The sequence below is a fragment of the Erpetoichthys calabaricus genome, chromosome 3 (genome assembly GCF_900747795.2).
Source record: "Erpetoichthys calabaricus chromosome 3, fErpCal1.3, whole genome shotgun sequence".
NCBI classification, from domain to species: Eukaryota; Metazoa; Chordata; class Cladistia; order Polypteriformes; family Polypteridae; genus Erpetoichthys; species Erpetoichthys calabaricus.
The window spans coordinates 64,494,036-64,511,292 of NC_041396.2; the positions used below are offsets into that span (position 1 = coordinate 64,494,036).

The following is a 17,257-nucleotide window of genomic DNA, read 5'->3' on the forward strand; positions in this document are numbered from 1 at the left end:
AAAAAATAGTAAAATATTATAAATTGAAAGAAAATTATGTTTCATGTTGCATTAAGAAGTATTCGTTGCGTTATACGTTTTCGTTCTGTTTGGCTTTGAAATTAACATGCAAATACTTTTTAACTTACACTTTTACTGTAAAACTTCAGTAAAAACAACATTTGGAATTAACTTTTCATCAATATTGCTTTGAATTTTGATTAACTGCCTGTGAGTGAATATCGTTTCTTTCCCTCTAATAAATAAACCAACTTTTTTGAATGTTTGTCCCTGTGATTTGTTAAATGTCATAGCAAAAGCTATTCTAATGGAAAACTGTAAACATTTTAATGCGAATGGCATATCAAGATCTCCTTTGGTGTCTAATGTTATCCACGGAAGATGTACTACATTACCTTTCTTTTCGCCTGTCAAAATTTTACATGTCAGAATTGTTCGACCAATTTTGGATACAACTAATCTTGTCCTATTGCATAGCCCGTCACTCATACATAAATTATGCAATAACATTACGATACATCCTTCTTTCAACAGTAATTCATCTGGTGGAAGACTGGACGTTATTAACGGTTGTAGATATTCTACGGGATATTGCAAGTTGATGTTTTTATCTTCCACACAATCACCACCAACTGTTTCAGCATAGTCTAATGCTACACATTTACCAATTTGCCGTGTAACTGATTGACAATTTTTGCGTTGATTTGTTTGACTTCATCGTTTCTCTGTGCTAGGATTGCCCGTGTACTCATTTCTTCTGCTGATAACCGTTCGGGATAAAATTCTTCAATAAGATTTGGAAATAATATGTCTTCTTTTATTGGGAACTTAAAGTGAGGAAAATGTAAAAATTTATAAGAGCTGAGAGCGCAGGAACTATGTCTGACAAAAGCTTTCACACATATGAGAGGTGAGAGAAGCGTGGGAATGGGCCATTAACTGTAAATGGTTGAGAGGAGGGTGGAACTTGAAAAAATCTCTTGGCAATAGTCTCGTCTCATCTCAAGATTTTCTTTTATAATAGAGAGATATGTTTGGTGTTAATTTGCTTTTTGTTTTATCAAAATGCATATGATTCCTGATGATGACACGTCATTTCCATTTGTAAATAAAATCAACAAAACCAACTAATTAATATTTTATATATAACAGATTTTATATTATACAGAAAAATGAAAAATATACAAAACCTCCATTTCAGTATTTTCATCGGGTATAAACATTACACAAATTATACAAACAACAAACAAATAAACAGTAAGATACACTGAGACAATACCAATCTGGTTATTGAATGTAGACTTTTAGGCTTTTGGCATGTTCTACAGAAATTAAACATAACTTTGTTGTGTTTTTGCCTAAACTGAAGTTTACAATATACAGTCATATAAAAAAAACTTTCTGAATTATTACTTATCATCTATGTAACACAAAACTCCGTCATTTTTCAAAAATATGTTCTATGATAATACAAGCTGGTGAGTGTTAGGAAAGACATCACTTACGAATATTCTAATGGCACAAAAATTTGTCTGATCCAGTGAGTTGCCCATTTATTTAAGATTCTTCTGTTATATTATTTCCATATGAATCCAGTATTTTAACATAACAAGGTTTATCCCTTTGTTTTTAAAAAAATGAAAGGCTTCACATCCATATCAGGTACTGTATTTGGGTGACATAATTACAGAAAATCTGTGTGTATGTAGCAAATGATCACCTCCTATGAAAACATATGTATCAAAACCAGAGAAAGTTAATTAGAAGAGATTAACATTTATATTTTAATGTATTGCACTTACTGTATATAAGATGGATATCTCTTTATAAATAAAAAAAAGGTTCAGAAAATGTCTTTAGTATAACCTTGGTGCATTTGAATAAAACAGGGAAGATTACTGTAGTGTATCAAATGACAAGTCATTTGTTTTCCCAGAATGCAGTTTTTTTTTTTTTGGTTACTAGGTTATTAAGTATTTTACAACTTAGCTGAAACAATCCGCCCAGTGAGTCAATGACCTCTTCAAAAAGGCACCTTAAGCTAATTAGCAACCCCTAATACCAAAAGGATTTCTGCCTGTTAAGTTCTTGGTGTTAACACTTAAAGTAATACTAACAGGGTGGGTTTCTTATTTACAGAGAATCATTTTTGTCAACTTTTTAAGAGTAAAAATCTATAGTTTCTAGCAAAGATGGGCAAGTATATTATTACTGCAGTTCTTCATACAAAATATGGAATTAATAAGGGTAAATAAACAGACAAAAAACACACACACATACTAGCCAGAATAAGTATAAAACTAAACAGCAGGTAAAATGTTTTGTTTTCCAACATACAGATATTTAACAATTTATATTTTTGCAACAATATTTAATTAAAATTTATTCATTGTGCAGTATTCCTTGACAGTTTATTTAAAGCAAGAGATAGTAAGATATCAAAAATAGACAAGGATTAAATAAACAAAAATATTTAAATGCTCCCACGATTTTTATAATCGGATATGTTTTTGATTTTTGGTAGATAAAATAAATAAATATATAGTTATTACATATATTTTTACCTGCTGTTATGCACTTAATTTATTTTAATCAGTTTATGTTCACTTTCTTCTGAAAGTTAACATAATGGGTTTTTCCATAAGTAGGACCTACATTCCATTATTATTTGTAAAATATTGATGGTGAATCTAATACCTCTAAGTATTATTTATATACAAGGCTGTATTAGGAAATTCTTGCATAGTGCTTTGTATTTCATATATGGATTTTGCTTTGAATGCTTCAAAACTACCATCAAATGTTTTGTCTGAAACATAGTCCTTCTGATAATATAAAAAATTAATTTCAAAAATGCCCAAGAGCTACCCATAAGGTAACAGAAGTATTCTTCAGGAAGCAGGAAAGGAAAAGTATAATTTACAGCAGACATGTAAACCCTCCATAACACTTGTTAACTGCCACCATATTTTCAAGTATCACACCTTCAGCTGTAAATGTGCATGATACATTTTGTAACAACTGCTCCAGACTGACATCATATATTTATATTTCCGTAAGAGTGAGTTTATAGGTTCCACCCGTTTCCTCAATTTGTATCTGGAAGGTATCTTCATTAGAGTAATGCTTCACAATATTGTCATCCATATTGACAGTTATCCTGAAGATTAAAAAATGCAATGTTAATTAATAGTAACTTACATACACAGATTATATTACACCTTATTTTCAAAGTGAAATCATAAGCTAAGCCCTGGCTGCTTTAAAAAAATACTACTGTTTAATATGTAGTATGTACAGTATATTAAAGTACATTTTGAATTAAATGACTAACATACCCTTTTTTGCATTTCTTGTAGACTTTTCCCATTTTTTCAATTGGTACTTCATATTTGTCTGAAATCTGGAAAATGAGAAAGAAAAAAATTACAAAAAATTACAATATTACACATTGATTTACACTGTAAAGAACATAGGAAGAACATATTATGAGTTTGTTTTAGAAGAAATTAGACTTGAAATGAATACTTGAATAGTAATCAGAATTTTTATTATATGAATACTGTGATACTTTTATGTGATGCAATTTGTTATCCAGTCCACCTCTTGGTAAGTTTCTGAATTGAAAAACTGAATGGCTGGCTGTTAATTGTTGTTTTTGTCCACTTAAGATTATGCTTTTGGCTCAAATGAAAGTTAGTAGAATTTCAATGCATTGCCACATTGAATAAACTTCTATGAAATGCTAAATTGACCCTTCTTACAAATTAAGATCTATCTATCTATCTATCTATCTATCTATCTATCTATCTATCTATCTATCTATCTATCTATCTATCTATCTATCTATCTATCTATCTATCTATCTATCTATCTGTGATGCTCATATTCTACTACTAACATTTCTGAAAAGAAACTCAAAGTGAACATTTCTGTAATCCACCTTCACACTTGTGCTCCTAACAAGTTCAATATCTATATACTATACTGTATTTAAAGATCATTGGCAAATCCACACAAAGACTACACCTTAGGAGATCTTCTGTTTACTATTGTTGATGGACATAAAATAGCATAAATTTGTCTAGTGATAAAGTACTTACTGCTTCCATTAACCCTTTTAGGCATGGGGTCTTCAGCATAAGAGCATCAAAAACCTCTTCAGATTCCTTTCTTACGTAAAGTAAGACTGAAATATAACAAAAAAAGGACATTTTAGCTAGAATTACACATTCTATTCTGCACTAATTTGATACATTAATATGTTTTCTTTTTGTAATGATACTTAATAACAATAATGGACAGCACAATGGATCATAATAAATAAGCCAACTAGGGTATGTTTTGAGCCCACCATTTAATACGCATTACATTACATGACTTGTAAAATGATACAGACTATAACTAATGTTATAAATGTTACACATATAAGGATAATTTAAAATTACAGTAGTTTTTGTCCTCATCTCAGAGACATGTTTGTTAGGTTGATTAAGGAATCTGAATCAATTTGGGTGAATAGGTGTGAGTATATAAGTGACTATGTTCAGTTATAGACAGGCACCTTGTCCAGAGTTAGTTTATACCTTGTATCTTATCTAGTAGAACAGGCTCCTAGCCCCAAAACCTCTGAACTGAAACCTTTGTCTGAGCCTGGGTGGGGTGGCCATCCTGATTAATCATTACCACTTAGCAGCACTCTAACCAACTGACTGGTAGAACAATTAAATTATAGGCACTATTAATTCAGAAGGAACTAAAAAACGGGCAGAATATTAAATAGTTGAGATCTCCCTTCAAAGCAAGAAAGTAATAAATAGGTTGGCTTTTCAGGACCTCATAACATGATTTGTCCCTAAGCTGTACAAATCAACAACCTTCAAGAAACGTTTCAGCAACATTTTTAAATTTAAAAAAACAGAAGAGAAAAGCCAAGCAAAATGACACCTTTTATTGGCTAACTAAAAAGATTACAATATGCAAGCTTTCAAGGCAACTCAGGCCCCTTCTTCAGGCAAGATGTAATGGGGCCTGAGTTGCCTCGAAAGCTTGCATATTGTAATCTTTTTAGTTAGCCAATAAAAGGTGTCATTTTGCTTGGCTTTTCTCTACATTCATAATGGCTAACACGGTACAACACCCTAGTACTACAAAAAACAGAAGAGCAACTTGTTGACATACAGTCAGGTTCATAAGTATTTGGATAGTGATACAGCTTTCATAATTTTGGCTCTGTATGCCCCCCGCAACAGAGTTGAAATAAAGCAATCATTATGTGATTGAAATGTAGACTTTCAGCTTTAGTTTAAGGAGTTTACTAAAAATATCGTTTCAGCCATTTAGGAATGACAGCCATTTTTATATGTGGTCCCCCTATTTTCAATATTTGGACAAACTAACATAATCATAAATATAATGATCATTTTTAATATCTGGTTGAAAATCCCTTACAGTCAATGACTGTCTAAAGTCTGGAACCCATGACCATCTCTAAATGCTGGGTTTCCATCCTAGTGATGCTTTGCCGGGTCTTTACTTCAGCTGTCTTCAGTTGCTGCCTATTTGTTGGACTTTCTGCTAACAGTTTTATCTTCACCAAGTGAAATGTATGTCTTGTTGGGTTGAGGCCTTTGAAGAATCTTCCACTACCTTGCATAGAAAAGCACTTGGTTTGCTTTCGCAGTATGTTTTGGCTCATTGTTCATCTGTACTATAAAGCATCAACCTATCAGTTCAGCAGCATTTGGTTGAATCTCAGAAGATAGTTTAGCCCTGTACACTTCAAAATTCAACCTGCTGCTTCTGACAGCTGTCATATCATCAATAAACGCTAATGACTGACTTCCATTGGCAGTCACGCATGCCCATGCCATAACACTGCCTTCACCATGTTTCACAGATGATGTGGTATGCTACAGATCATGAGCCATTCCTTTTATTTTCCATACTCTTCTCTTTCCATCATTCTGGTACACAATTATCTTAGTTTCCTTTGTCCAAAGAAAATTGTTCCAGATCTGGACAGGCTTTTGAAAAATGTTTTCTGACAAAGTCTGATCTGCCTTTCCTATGCTTGAGGTTTACCAGTGGTTTGAACCTTGTGGTATTTACTTTCATGACGTTTTCTCTTGACTGTAGACTTTGGCAGTGATAGGTCTACCTCCCAGAGACTGTTCCAGGTTTGGCTAAATGATGTTAAGGGGTTTTTTTCTTCACCAAGGAAAGAATTCTGCAGTCATCCAGCACAGTTGTCTTCCATGATTGTCCAGGCCTTCTGGAGTTGCCAGAAATCTTCTTTTTAAGAATGTTCCAGATAGTTTATTTAACCACTCCTCATGTCTTTGCTATCTCTGTAAAGGGTTTGCTTTGATTTCTCAGGCTGTTGATGGACTGTTTTTACTTTAATGGACAGCTCTTTGGACTTCATATTGAAAGTTCACAGTGACAGCTTCCAAATACAAATTCCACATTTGGAATGAATTCCAGACCTTTTACCTTTTTAATAGTTCATAAAATAAGGAGGGAACTGCTCCCACCTGGCTATGGAACAGCTTGTCAGTCAAATGTCCAAATACATTTGATCCCCTGAAAATAGGGGGACCATGTATAAAAATGTCTGTCATTCCTCATATGATATTTTATATTCTAAAGTACTAGTGTATTTTTTGTCAATGATGGAAAGAATTAATAATACCACTGTTGTTTTGAAAGTTGTCAGAATAAGATGACCAGACACCATAAACCCTTTACAATAAATAAAGGAAGTTTTTACAAAAGAAAATTATTTTATATATGGAACGTTTTCTAGTTCATACTATTCCAAAGCACTTTAGGTCCACAGTATGGTCAACTTTATTATGATATATCTGGTGACTTCATTTAATTATATATTACAATAGCCTATATGTATTTCATTTTTTACAATTTAAGTATAATTCATTTAAGGTCACACAACAAGTCAGAGGTAGAGACAGGGACGAGAAGCGTGTGGTTTGTATATATCATTACTTTTCGCTCAAGCCTGAATCGTGATACAGAGGAGTTGATCCTGAAACCTCTTGATCTTTTGCCTACACACATTTAATGTTATGCTAAAGAAAATTGTCAGAATCTCATATTTACTATATTTAGTTTTTCATTGAAGCAGCGGCATATATTTCCTATCACAATTAATTTAAGATTTAGATTTTTTATATGCAATATGTTGAGCATCTTTAGAAAAGCAGTTTGTGGTCTGGCATCTGAAGAAATAGAATGGAACTGAAACATAGCAACTGGTCAATACTGTTTTGATTTTTCAGGAATTTATAAATCACAAAAGACCACTTTCAAGACTAGGTATACTGATAAACTCCACAAACACAAATGTAGATTTCTGTAAGGACAAATTGGACACATACCTACTATTCTGTACATTTCTGTACATACTCTGCATAAATGTATTACTGTTTATTATTTTTTCTTTAAAATATACAGTAGTTTGTTAATTCATTGCTTCATCTATGTAAACAATTATACAAGTTATATAAAATTTGCAAATTATATGCCAGGTATGTAGGAGAAAAATCATTGTACCTATATTTACATTCAACAGCATATTGCATTACATATTACGCTTTTTTCATTCTTAGTTTTGACCCTTAGAGTGTTCAAGAGAGGGATGATGTATTGACAGAAAATGTAATTTTGGACTTTTAAACAGTCGAAATTAATTAAGAAGGCCTCCTATTCCACGCAAATGTTTCTGCCAAGTATGTGTACCTTTAACCATCTATAATCATCTCATTCACTAAGTCGCCTATTTATTGTTGTTTAGTGCAATTTATTAAGTCCAATGTAAAGTCTACCTTGTCCTTGTGAGCATTGTACTAGTTTAAATATTTATTCAAAGTGAGCGCTTTTATGCTTAGTTTACTTGGTTAAAAATGGTAAGATGTGTTCATCTCAAATTGTAAAGATTATGCACATGTGGTACTGGATTAGTTATTCTCATCCTGGTGCTAAAATTCATGTGCCACATACCATATAACCGGTTTTAATTATCAGTCAGCTTCATTAAATACAATTCATCTCTGTAGTTACTGGGATAAAGCAATGCTAATCTGAAGAATACTTTAAAGGAAAAAGAGCTTTAAATGTGCATTTATATCTGTTATTTTCTTAGTGGTCTGATAAGGCCTTCTCAAGCCTAGCTGATTATGCTAAGTGTAGAAAGATGTTTTGGTTTGAGCTATCTAGCCACACACCACAACAGCAAAGTATATATATCTCCCATATAACTGAGCAAGGCCATGTTTTGGATTTCTTTGCGTTATCATTACCTCAGTATTGAAACAAAGAGAAATAAAAGAAATTGTTTTAGATACTGTATATCAAGTGCGATAAACAAACTTATGTGCTTGTCATTTAGCCAAGTTAAATATTCAAATCAGCATGACGGTGTTCACATACCCTTTGTAATCAGTAAATGCTTGCCTTTATTTACTACACAATGTAACCCACGAGGAAGGAGTAAGTAAGAGTGAATACTAACACACAAATGACCTACAGGAACAAAACATTGCCTATAATGGTTTGGATAGAACACATTGCCCTCGATAGGGCAGTCTGTCCATACCCATATTCTGAGAAATTTCATCAAGTAGTCCTTTTCTCACCTCCCACCTCTCTCTAACTTCGTGCTATGTCCATAACTCTAGGCTCACTTGGCATTTCTGGCACAAAGTGGCTTTCATACTTGTATGACCAAGAACCGGACTGTCTTCTAGGTTCAGGGCCATTCTACTTTTTCTAGTATAAGGACACTAGTCTAGATCTCCATGTAGAGGCTCTCTGCTGTCCCTGGACTCTCAAGTCTTCAGTAGCCCTCAAACGGTTGAGTCTCTCAAGCAGCCTCCATGGCACCAACTCTGCTACAAGGACAACACATTCCATACTTTTCCATTTGAGATCATGTATAATCTAGTGGCTAGAAGATATTGCCAACCTTCCCCTCACACAATTCCTTTATACATTGGGAAATATTACATTTCTCCAGACAGATTGTAGTCCTCCTTATTAAGGTGTATGACCTAATATAGAGAGTTTGACAAAATATTTATAATTGTAATTATTGGATAGAAAATCCTTGAGATTACAGGACTGTGAAGAATAAAGTGAGTAATGTTAAGGCAGATTAATGAATAAATATATGCTTAAAAGCTGTGGCACAAGACAGAATTATGTCTTACAGCAAACAGTTCAATGTTATAGAATTTCAATTATTTAGTAAAAAAAAATGTCTGAAATGTTGATGTTGTTAAGGTTGTGCTGAATTGCCCACACAGAGAGAAGAACACAGAGGTTTCAGGGTAGCATTTTGTAATTATTATATTCTTTCTGCACATCCAAAATGATTTTTACCTAGCCCTAAGAACCACATTTCAAACTCAACAAAAACTTTACTTGCAACGGTATACTTTCTGCTTTGCAAATGTTACTTTTGCATGCTGTTCAACTAGAATTTTATTCCATTCTGATCTTTAGATTTGTTTATATATGATATGCATTTTTTCCACCACACCAAGGTACCTTCACCTGTACTCATAATCTGTCATTCTAACTTATGACAATACAATCCAACAAACATTAAAAGAAGCCTCTATGTTGCTAGTTGCTTTCTCACATCTCTTTTTTCCACATATGTACCCCAAGTTTATAACTTGTGGTATATTTACATCTCTATTGTCACTGATTTCCCACATGAATCTGAAATTGCACTGCTGTACAAAATAACAGATACTATAAATAAACTAGAGTTTTTACAAAGGCTGAACATGTTACAAATAATGGAGCTACATACAAAGACTGGGAAATCATGAAAAATATTACTTATGTAGTTTTCCATGCTGCTTGAAATGAAAAATAGCTTCAGCATTACATGTTGTAAGTTAATGATGGCGTTTCAAACAGTGGGAATCTTGTAATGCAAAACAAAAGATAAGATCAAACATTTCCAGTTAGTCTATCAGCAGATAAGGAGTTACCCAACCGCTTTATGACTCCACAATGGCAGGAGTGGTTTTATGGACTGATTTATGAGACAGGCACTGTATCTCTAGGAATAAATTGGAATAATGTGCCACCAAATGATCAAAGTTTTGAATGTGCACCTCTTTAATAGAATGTCTTTAATGAAACACCAATTCAATCTTAGAGTTTGTTACTTGAGCATAGCAAATCAAACATTTGAATGTTTTCTCGCAAACTTTCTTCAGCTTTTAAATGCAGAAATACATGATTAACTGCACATTCAAAAACGTGTAGATTTGTTTCATACACTAAACAAGACAATTAATTTGCTCCAATTAAATGTATTGATTCTATGATTGTTTCCTGCCTTGTGCCCTGTGTTGGCTGGGATTGGCTCCAGCAGACCCCGTGACCCTGTGTTTGGATTCAGCGGGTTGGAAAATGGATGGATGGATGGATTTATAAGAAAAAGAGAATACAGAAATTGTCATATTTCCAAAAAAATATAACACGTTGTTGGTCAAGGTAAAAAAAACACCAAAGGTATGGAACAGAATATAGAACATATTAACTCTAAAATACTTTGGTAATACAGTATATCTAATGAGAAATTATTTTCATTGATGGCTGAATTTGAATGTATGTATGCTTGCTTGTATACGTTTTAGAAGACTTGGACAATCTGATTAATATATATATCTTGTTCAGGGATACATTAACATTACAGAGAAAAATACTTTTTTTCTTCTGATTCGTGTATATTTTTTTATATCTATGTGGTAAAATGCAAATTGAAAATAGATACATACCTTTTTTGGGTTCTTCTAACCTAGGAACCTTACTGGAAGGTGAGCCAAAGTCTTCCTCAGACACAAATGGTAACCTCTTCATTACAGCGCTACAAGAAAGACAAAGCACGTGATTATTCTCTGCTATACAGTACAATGTATTTTGTGCAATTTGCCAGAGTCAAGGACATTGATAAACAAAATTTGTATGGATTAAGAGCTAAAAGGGCTTGTTGGAGAGGCAGGGAGGATGAATACTATTTATATTTTGTTGAAGTATTAAGTATATAAATGCTTGTTAAATTATACTAGTACTACTAATAATATAATAATAGTAATAAAACTCACCCATCCTCCATTTCTTCGGAAACAAAAGTCTGAAAATAAAAAAGTGAATGTATGAAAATTGACATTTAAACAGAAACGAATCTTCAGTTATTTAGTCATTTCTGGGACAGTACTCTTACATTATACATACCGGTATACAGAAAGTGTTAATTGTAACAGACTATTGCCAACTAAGCTTCTTAGCTTTTACAGTTTATACAACATGAAAAGAACATTAACCTGTAAACCATAAACTTTCAAAAGCAAACTTTTATCAAGATTTCAAGAAGAAATCCCATTGTATTTTTAACAGATAAAATGTGTTTTTCCAGGCTACTATTGCATTATCTAAGATGAAAACTCAAATCAAGGCTGTAATTTAGTGCTATTAGATTAACAGGTAAGTATTTTAAACACGTATAATGTTAATAAGAGATAATGTCCCATTACCTGCCAAATCATCTAACAATCTATGAAAAATATTATTATTAAAATTAAAATTATTATATAAAACTATTAAAAGATTTTGCATAGTTTAAACTTAAAATTATGTGCCAGTCTGCTGTGTGCATTTACATAAAGTAATTTAATAATACTGTATTGTTCAACTGGATGTGGAGATGAGTAGAAAGCTACTTATCAATAGGTGTGGACAAAAATGCATATCTGTAGTACTCACATGGCGTGGGAAGTTTGTGAAGTGAAGATCAGGAATGAAAAGAACAGGCTGAGTCTCCAAGTCACTCATTGGCTTAAAAACTGTGATGTCAGTCCTTTTTGTTATAATGGGCATTTTTACATCTGAAACTGGAGAAAGAAAGACAAACAGCTTAGCATGAGGCTCCCTGAAATATTTGTATTTCTACAGACTTCAAAACAGAAATGCTCTCTGAACTACAAAGTTCATTTTGGACGACACAAAAAACAACTATTTGGAGACAATATTAGTTATCAATAGACACTGCCGCACAGTTTTCTTCCCTTCTAACATTTAATAATATAAGTAATAGCTTATGAATAAGCAGCAGAATCAATTTCACTTGACCGGTGTGACTGAGGGATGGTAGAAACTTTGTCAGACATTCGTGCATGACGTTTGTTTAAGATGATGGTACTAAAGTATTATATTGCTCCTCTGGAACTTCTTATCATTTCTCTTCATGTGCAGTAAGTGGTTTCTGTTTCTTCACAGTGTAATCAGCAATTAGAAGCAGTTCATGTGCATCATAGGAAGGCTGCTGAGGAAGGGAGGCATTTGCCCCACCTAAAAACAGTACTACTGTGCTCTGCAAATATTTAGACAAATCAGATGTAGATGAACCTGCACCTTTGTCTGCTGGAATACAGGACTGTTTACTCACATGTACTGATCGGAGAAGAGAGGTCAGGGCACTTTCCCTTTCTCTTAGACTGTTTCCTCTCCTCATCTCGTATCTTGCGCTCAGCTCCCTTGTCACAAAAAACTTTGATTTGGCAGTATGCTCTGTGGATGGGCTTATTGCTTCGGTTATTGTAGCTGTAGGTGTCAATTTGGAGGTTGAGAGGTAGTCCTTTCACTCCTTTTTGAGAGGAGAAATCAGTGCTCAAGCAATTCACAGAAACAAATATCTGCAATCACATAGAAAAAGTGAAAGTCAGTATTTTATTTATATACAATTCTGATTATAAAAGGTGTTGTGGAAAGAAATAGCATTTGAAACATCAAGTGACAGTAATGCCAAGAAGAACAAGGTCTTCCAAAGTCTTTTTCAGACATAGATTAATACAATTTTAAATTCATGCACCATACCCTTCTTACCCAATTTAGACTATCAAGAATCTGTCCAGCATTTGAACCACCTGTAAGAGATGTCACCAGGCATCAGCCTTCTTTGGCTATGTCATGTCTCTTTTAGTGCTTAACATTTGTGGCAACTACATTTATTCAAAGGAGAAAATGATTTTTCATCCATCCATCCATTATCCAACCCACTATATCCTAACTACAGGGTCAAAGGGGTCTGCTAGAGCCAATCCCAGCCAACACTGGGCAGAAGGCAGGAAACAAACCCTGGGCAGGGCGCCAGCCCACCGCAGGGCACACACACACACACACCAAGCACACACTAGGGACAATTTAGGATCGCCAATGCACCTAACCTGCATGTCTTTGGACTGTGGGAGGAAACGAGCGCCCGGAGGAAGCCCACGCAGACACGGGGAGAACATGCAAACTCCATGCAGGGAGGAAGCGTCTCCTAACTGCAAGGCAGCAGCGATACCCACTGTGCCACCGTGCCACCATGATTTTTCACAAGAATACTACATTTTTAAAAAGTATATAAGTGCATAAATAATTGCAAATATTCTTTCAAAACACAGTACTTCTTGTAACTGGATTCTCCTTTCGGATTGCTATGTTACTATGACATTTACTTCCTGCAGTGTTTTTAAATCATGTGGAAATTTTAAAACCAAATAATAAAAAAAATGCATTATAAATAAACCAAAGCGTATTTTTCGAAATAGTGCTACATGGTCTTTGTATTACAAGATAAGTTTATTTTGATAATTTTTATTTCTAAGCATTATTTGTCATGCCCTCAATTTACCTAATAACTTCAGGTCGATCAGTGTGTCGTGGAGTGGTGGCTAACATTGTTACGTCACAGCTCCAGAATCCTGGGTGTGAATCTGAGTCCACTTTCTATACATGTTCTATAGATTTTACATGTTCTCCATGTGTCGGAGTAGGTTTATGGTTTTCATCCTATATAACTTGTACATTGTAAAAGACTGGCGCCACATCCAGGGTTGTACCCGATACTGCAGGACTGCAGTCTCCTGTAACACTAAATGCAATTAAACAGATTTGGTCTTAATAATAAAGCAAAGCATCAGTAAAGTGGTTACTTACAGTATCTCTGTGCAGTGTGTTATATTAAGAGCTTGTGAAATGTTGGTAAAATGCTTTGAGAATATGAGATTCATTTGATCATATTAAACATTAATTAAGTATTCACAAGCCTTATACTGAAGTATGAAGTATTGAGAGACATATTATCACCCACTTACAACAATAAAGTAATTTTATTTTAGTATGCTACACTGCACAGAGAAAAATAACCACATTATTGATGGCTTTGTGTGATGATAAGAAGCCTTTCTTAATGTCTTGCTACATACCGGTATGTGATTAATAGAAGCATTATAGGTCATACCTCATATAAAGTGTTACCAAGCACTTTTATACATTGGTTTTTGCCTAAAGTCTCACTATTTATGGAAAGTGCATGGAGAGTAATGGATACTTATGCTGCCTTGGGATGTATTGGTATTGTGGTGAGGACTAAGAACTATACGTGTACATGAGACACAATTTTATCACAATGCATACTGTACATGCTTCAGGCCCATTGAGGGTTACCTGACACCAGTAAACCTAACCTGTATATCTCTGGGATGTGAAGGAAACAGGAGTGCACAGAGGAAACTCACAAGCACACAGAAGGGACATGTAAACACCATACAGAAGATGATTTGAATTTAGGATTATTAAGTGAACCTGACCTTCCACCGAAATTGACTGCTCATTCAGTAACAGCATCAAACCATACATGCTAACAATGCGAGGAGGCAGAATGAATTCACCAGCGCATCCGTTCATTTATTTATTTAATCCCAATTAACAACTTCTAAGACAAATCAGGCACCAACTCATTTTAAATAAGATATTTCTAATAAAGTGATTACTGTTTTTGTGGCTATACATTTAAAAAATACCATCCTGTGAAATCATAGTCATTGTAGAAAGGCAATCTAAGCAACAAACATTTAGTATTTACCTCTTCTTTTTGCCAAAAGTACACAAACTCAAACCTTGCAGTGTTTATGAATTTGAACTAGCCTAAAATTATACAATGGAAATTTTGATCATAATATTTGTACTTATTTTCCCTACATTTTCATTTGAAACAAAAGCTGTAAATGAAGTAGCTCTGAAAATAAAAATGAGCGTTATGAACACTAGGGGTCACTATGAACAAGCAAAAGAATGCCTTAGAAAAATCTAGTGCATGCCGAAGCCTGAGGGTAAAAATTAATGAATTTTACGTAACAGTTTTGATGTGGAATAACAAAGTGGGTCAATGACATTATAATGCAGTACCCCTTTAAGCAGTAATAAGTTCCATGATTATTTATTGCAGATTATATTTTTGTCCAAACACATTCAAGGTAAAATTGTTAAGCATTTACTTGTTAATGTTAAATTGTTACGTTACTTACTTAGGATTACATTGGAAGCTGATTTTGAGATTGACCACCTAGGCCAGACTAGCAAAAATTGTTCATTTTTAAGACTTGATCAAACAGAATGAACTGGAATTAGTCTCATCCATCCAATTTTTCCTTCCTTTGGATAATTTTTACCAAAGGAAGAGAAGCGAAATTAAGCAGAGCGCACTTCCCATTAAAATTCCATCCAGTTTTGTAAAAGTGCCATATGCAGACAGGTATTGGAAAGCTTTAATGGTGCTTGTTAAACTAATGAAACACAGGGGTCACAGAATTTACTGATCTTATTTTCTTCTATTGTCAAGCCTTTAATGACCTCTTGGGCACAGCCATAAGCAGTGCGTCTGTTTGTGAAGAGAGTGTCGACCTTGTTGAGAGGTTTACTTACCTTGGCAGAGACATTCATGTCTCTGGTGACTCTTCCTATGAAGTCAGTAGATGGATTGGGAGAGCATGGGGGGTCATAAGGTCGCTGGAAAGGGGTGTGTGGCACTTCCAATATCTATGCAAAAGGACGAAGGTCCAAGTCTTTAGAGTCCTGGTGCTTCCTGTCTTGCTATATGGTGGCGAGACATAGACGCTATCCAGTGACCTGAGACGAAGACTGGACTTCTTTGGTACTGTGTCTCTCCGGAATATCCTTGGTTACCGTTGGTTTGACTTTGTGTCAAATGAGCGGTTGCTCATGAGGCACATTACCTGCATTGTGAGGGAGCGTCAGTTACGGCACTACGACAATGTGGCACATTTCCTCGAGGGTGATCCAGCTCGTAAGATCCTCATTGTTGGGGACCCAAGTGGCTGGACCAGGCCAAGGGGTCACCCATGTAACACTTGGCTGTGGCAGATAGAGGGTCATTTCGAGAGGGTGGGGCTGGACCACGTGTCTGCCTGGGGGGTTGCCAACCGGGATCCCGAGTTGTTTCATCATGTAGTGTGTGTGGCAATGCACTGTACCAGTGCATGCTCCCCAACTTGACTTGACTTGTCAAGGAACATTATCTAACACTGGCACAAAAGAGCCAAGCATGACTACATGCTGCTTCTGACCTTTGGTGGCCATAAGTGTATTAGGACCTGGGGTGTCCTAATCATTAGAGGTTACAGGGCTTTAGTGTCATCCTAGCATAAGACTAACTTGCAAGGACTGAATGGGGCAGAAAGAAGAACTAAGGATAACTCTTTGCAAGCTGGGAGACTTCATATATTCATTTTTCACAGTTTGTGATCATCCACTAGGTGACACTGGCACCTCTGGCACAGCCTGCTTAACTCAAAAAGAAAATCTGAGCCCACCTCTAGTTTTCAAAAGAACATAAGGCTTTCCTTTTCAGCCTTTATTTGTCCCCTAAGACCTAAACCTTTAATTATAAACTGGTAGTACTTACCTGTTTTGGGGATGTAAGCAATTACAGAACTTAATTTTTATATTATTTTATTTGCAGTTGCTGTTCATTTGTAAATTTAAATGCTTTTATCTGCAAATTTACTACTCAGAACTGAAGATCTTATATATAAACATCTATGTGTGGAAGTGTGTGTGTCTGTGTGGCCCGGAAGTGAGAGGTGGAGTCAGGGTAAGGGCTCCACCTCCGAGGAAACAGAAAACTCGCTTAGCCGCTAATAACACAAGCAAGGCCAGCACATCAGCAAATGAAACCTCAGAAGAAAGACAAAGTCGCTTAGCCGCTAACATCAGCAAAACAGTATCCTTTTTACTTTTTCTCCTGCCGTTAATACACAAGCGAGGCGAGCACGTTGGCAAAACGAATCCTCCTAGGAGGGAGATCCCAGAGTAATTCCTTACAATTATAAGAAATCTCTACATTTCAATTTTTTTCTGACGATTTCAATAG

At 34.8% G+C, this 17,257-nt stretch overlaps 1 protein-coding gene across 5 annotated transcripts in view; it reads right to left on the minus strand.

Moving 5' to 3' along the window:
• Positions 1-1,128: 1,128 nt before the first annotated feature.
• The window catches only part of grhl1 (grainyhead-like transcription factor 1), a 53,994-nt gene continuing 37,865 nt past the window's right edge, over positions 1,129-17,257 (minus strand). For all 5 annotated transcript variants that reach the window (XM_028796875.2, XM_051924922.1, XM_051924921.1 and 2 more), the window contains 7 exons: positions 12,488-12,734; positions 11,806-11,933; positions 11,148-11,176; positions 10,821-10,909; positions 4,104-4,189; positions 3,339-3,403; positions 1,129-3,160 (listed from right to left, as the gene is read on the minus strand). In XM_028796875.2, coding sequence (XP_028652708.1) covers positions 3,046-3,160; positions 3,339-3,403; positions 4,104-4,189; positions 10,821-10,909; positions 11,148-11,176; positions 11,806-11,933; positions 12,488-12,734 — 759 coding nt within the window. In that variant the 3' untranslated portion in view covers positions 1,129-3,045. The remainder of the gene's footprint in view (positions 3,161-3,338; positions 3,404-4,103; positions 4,190-10,820; positions 10,910-11,147; positions 11,177-11,805; positions 11,934-12,487; positions 12,735-17,257) is intronic.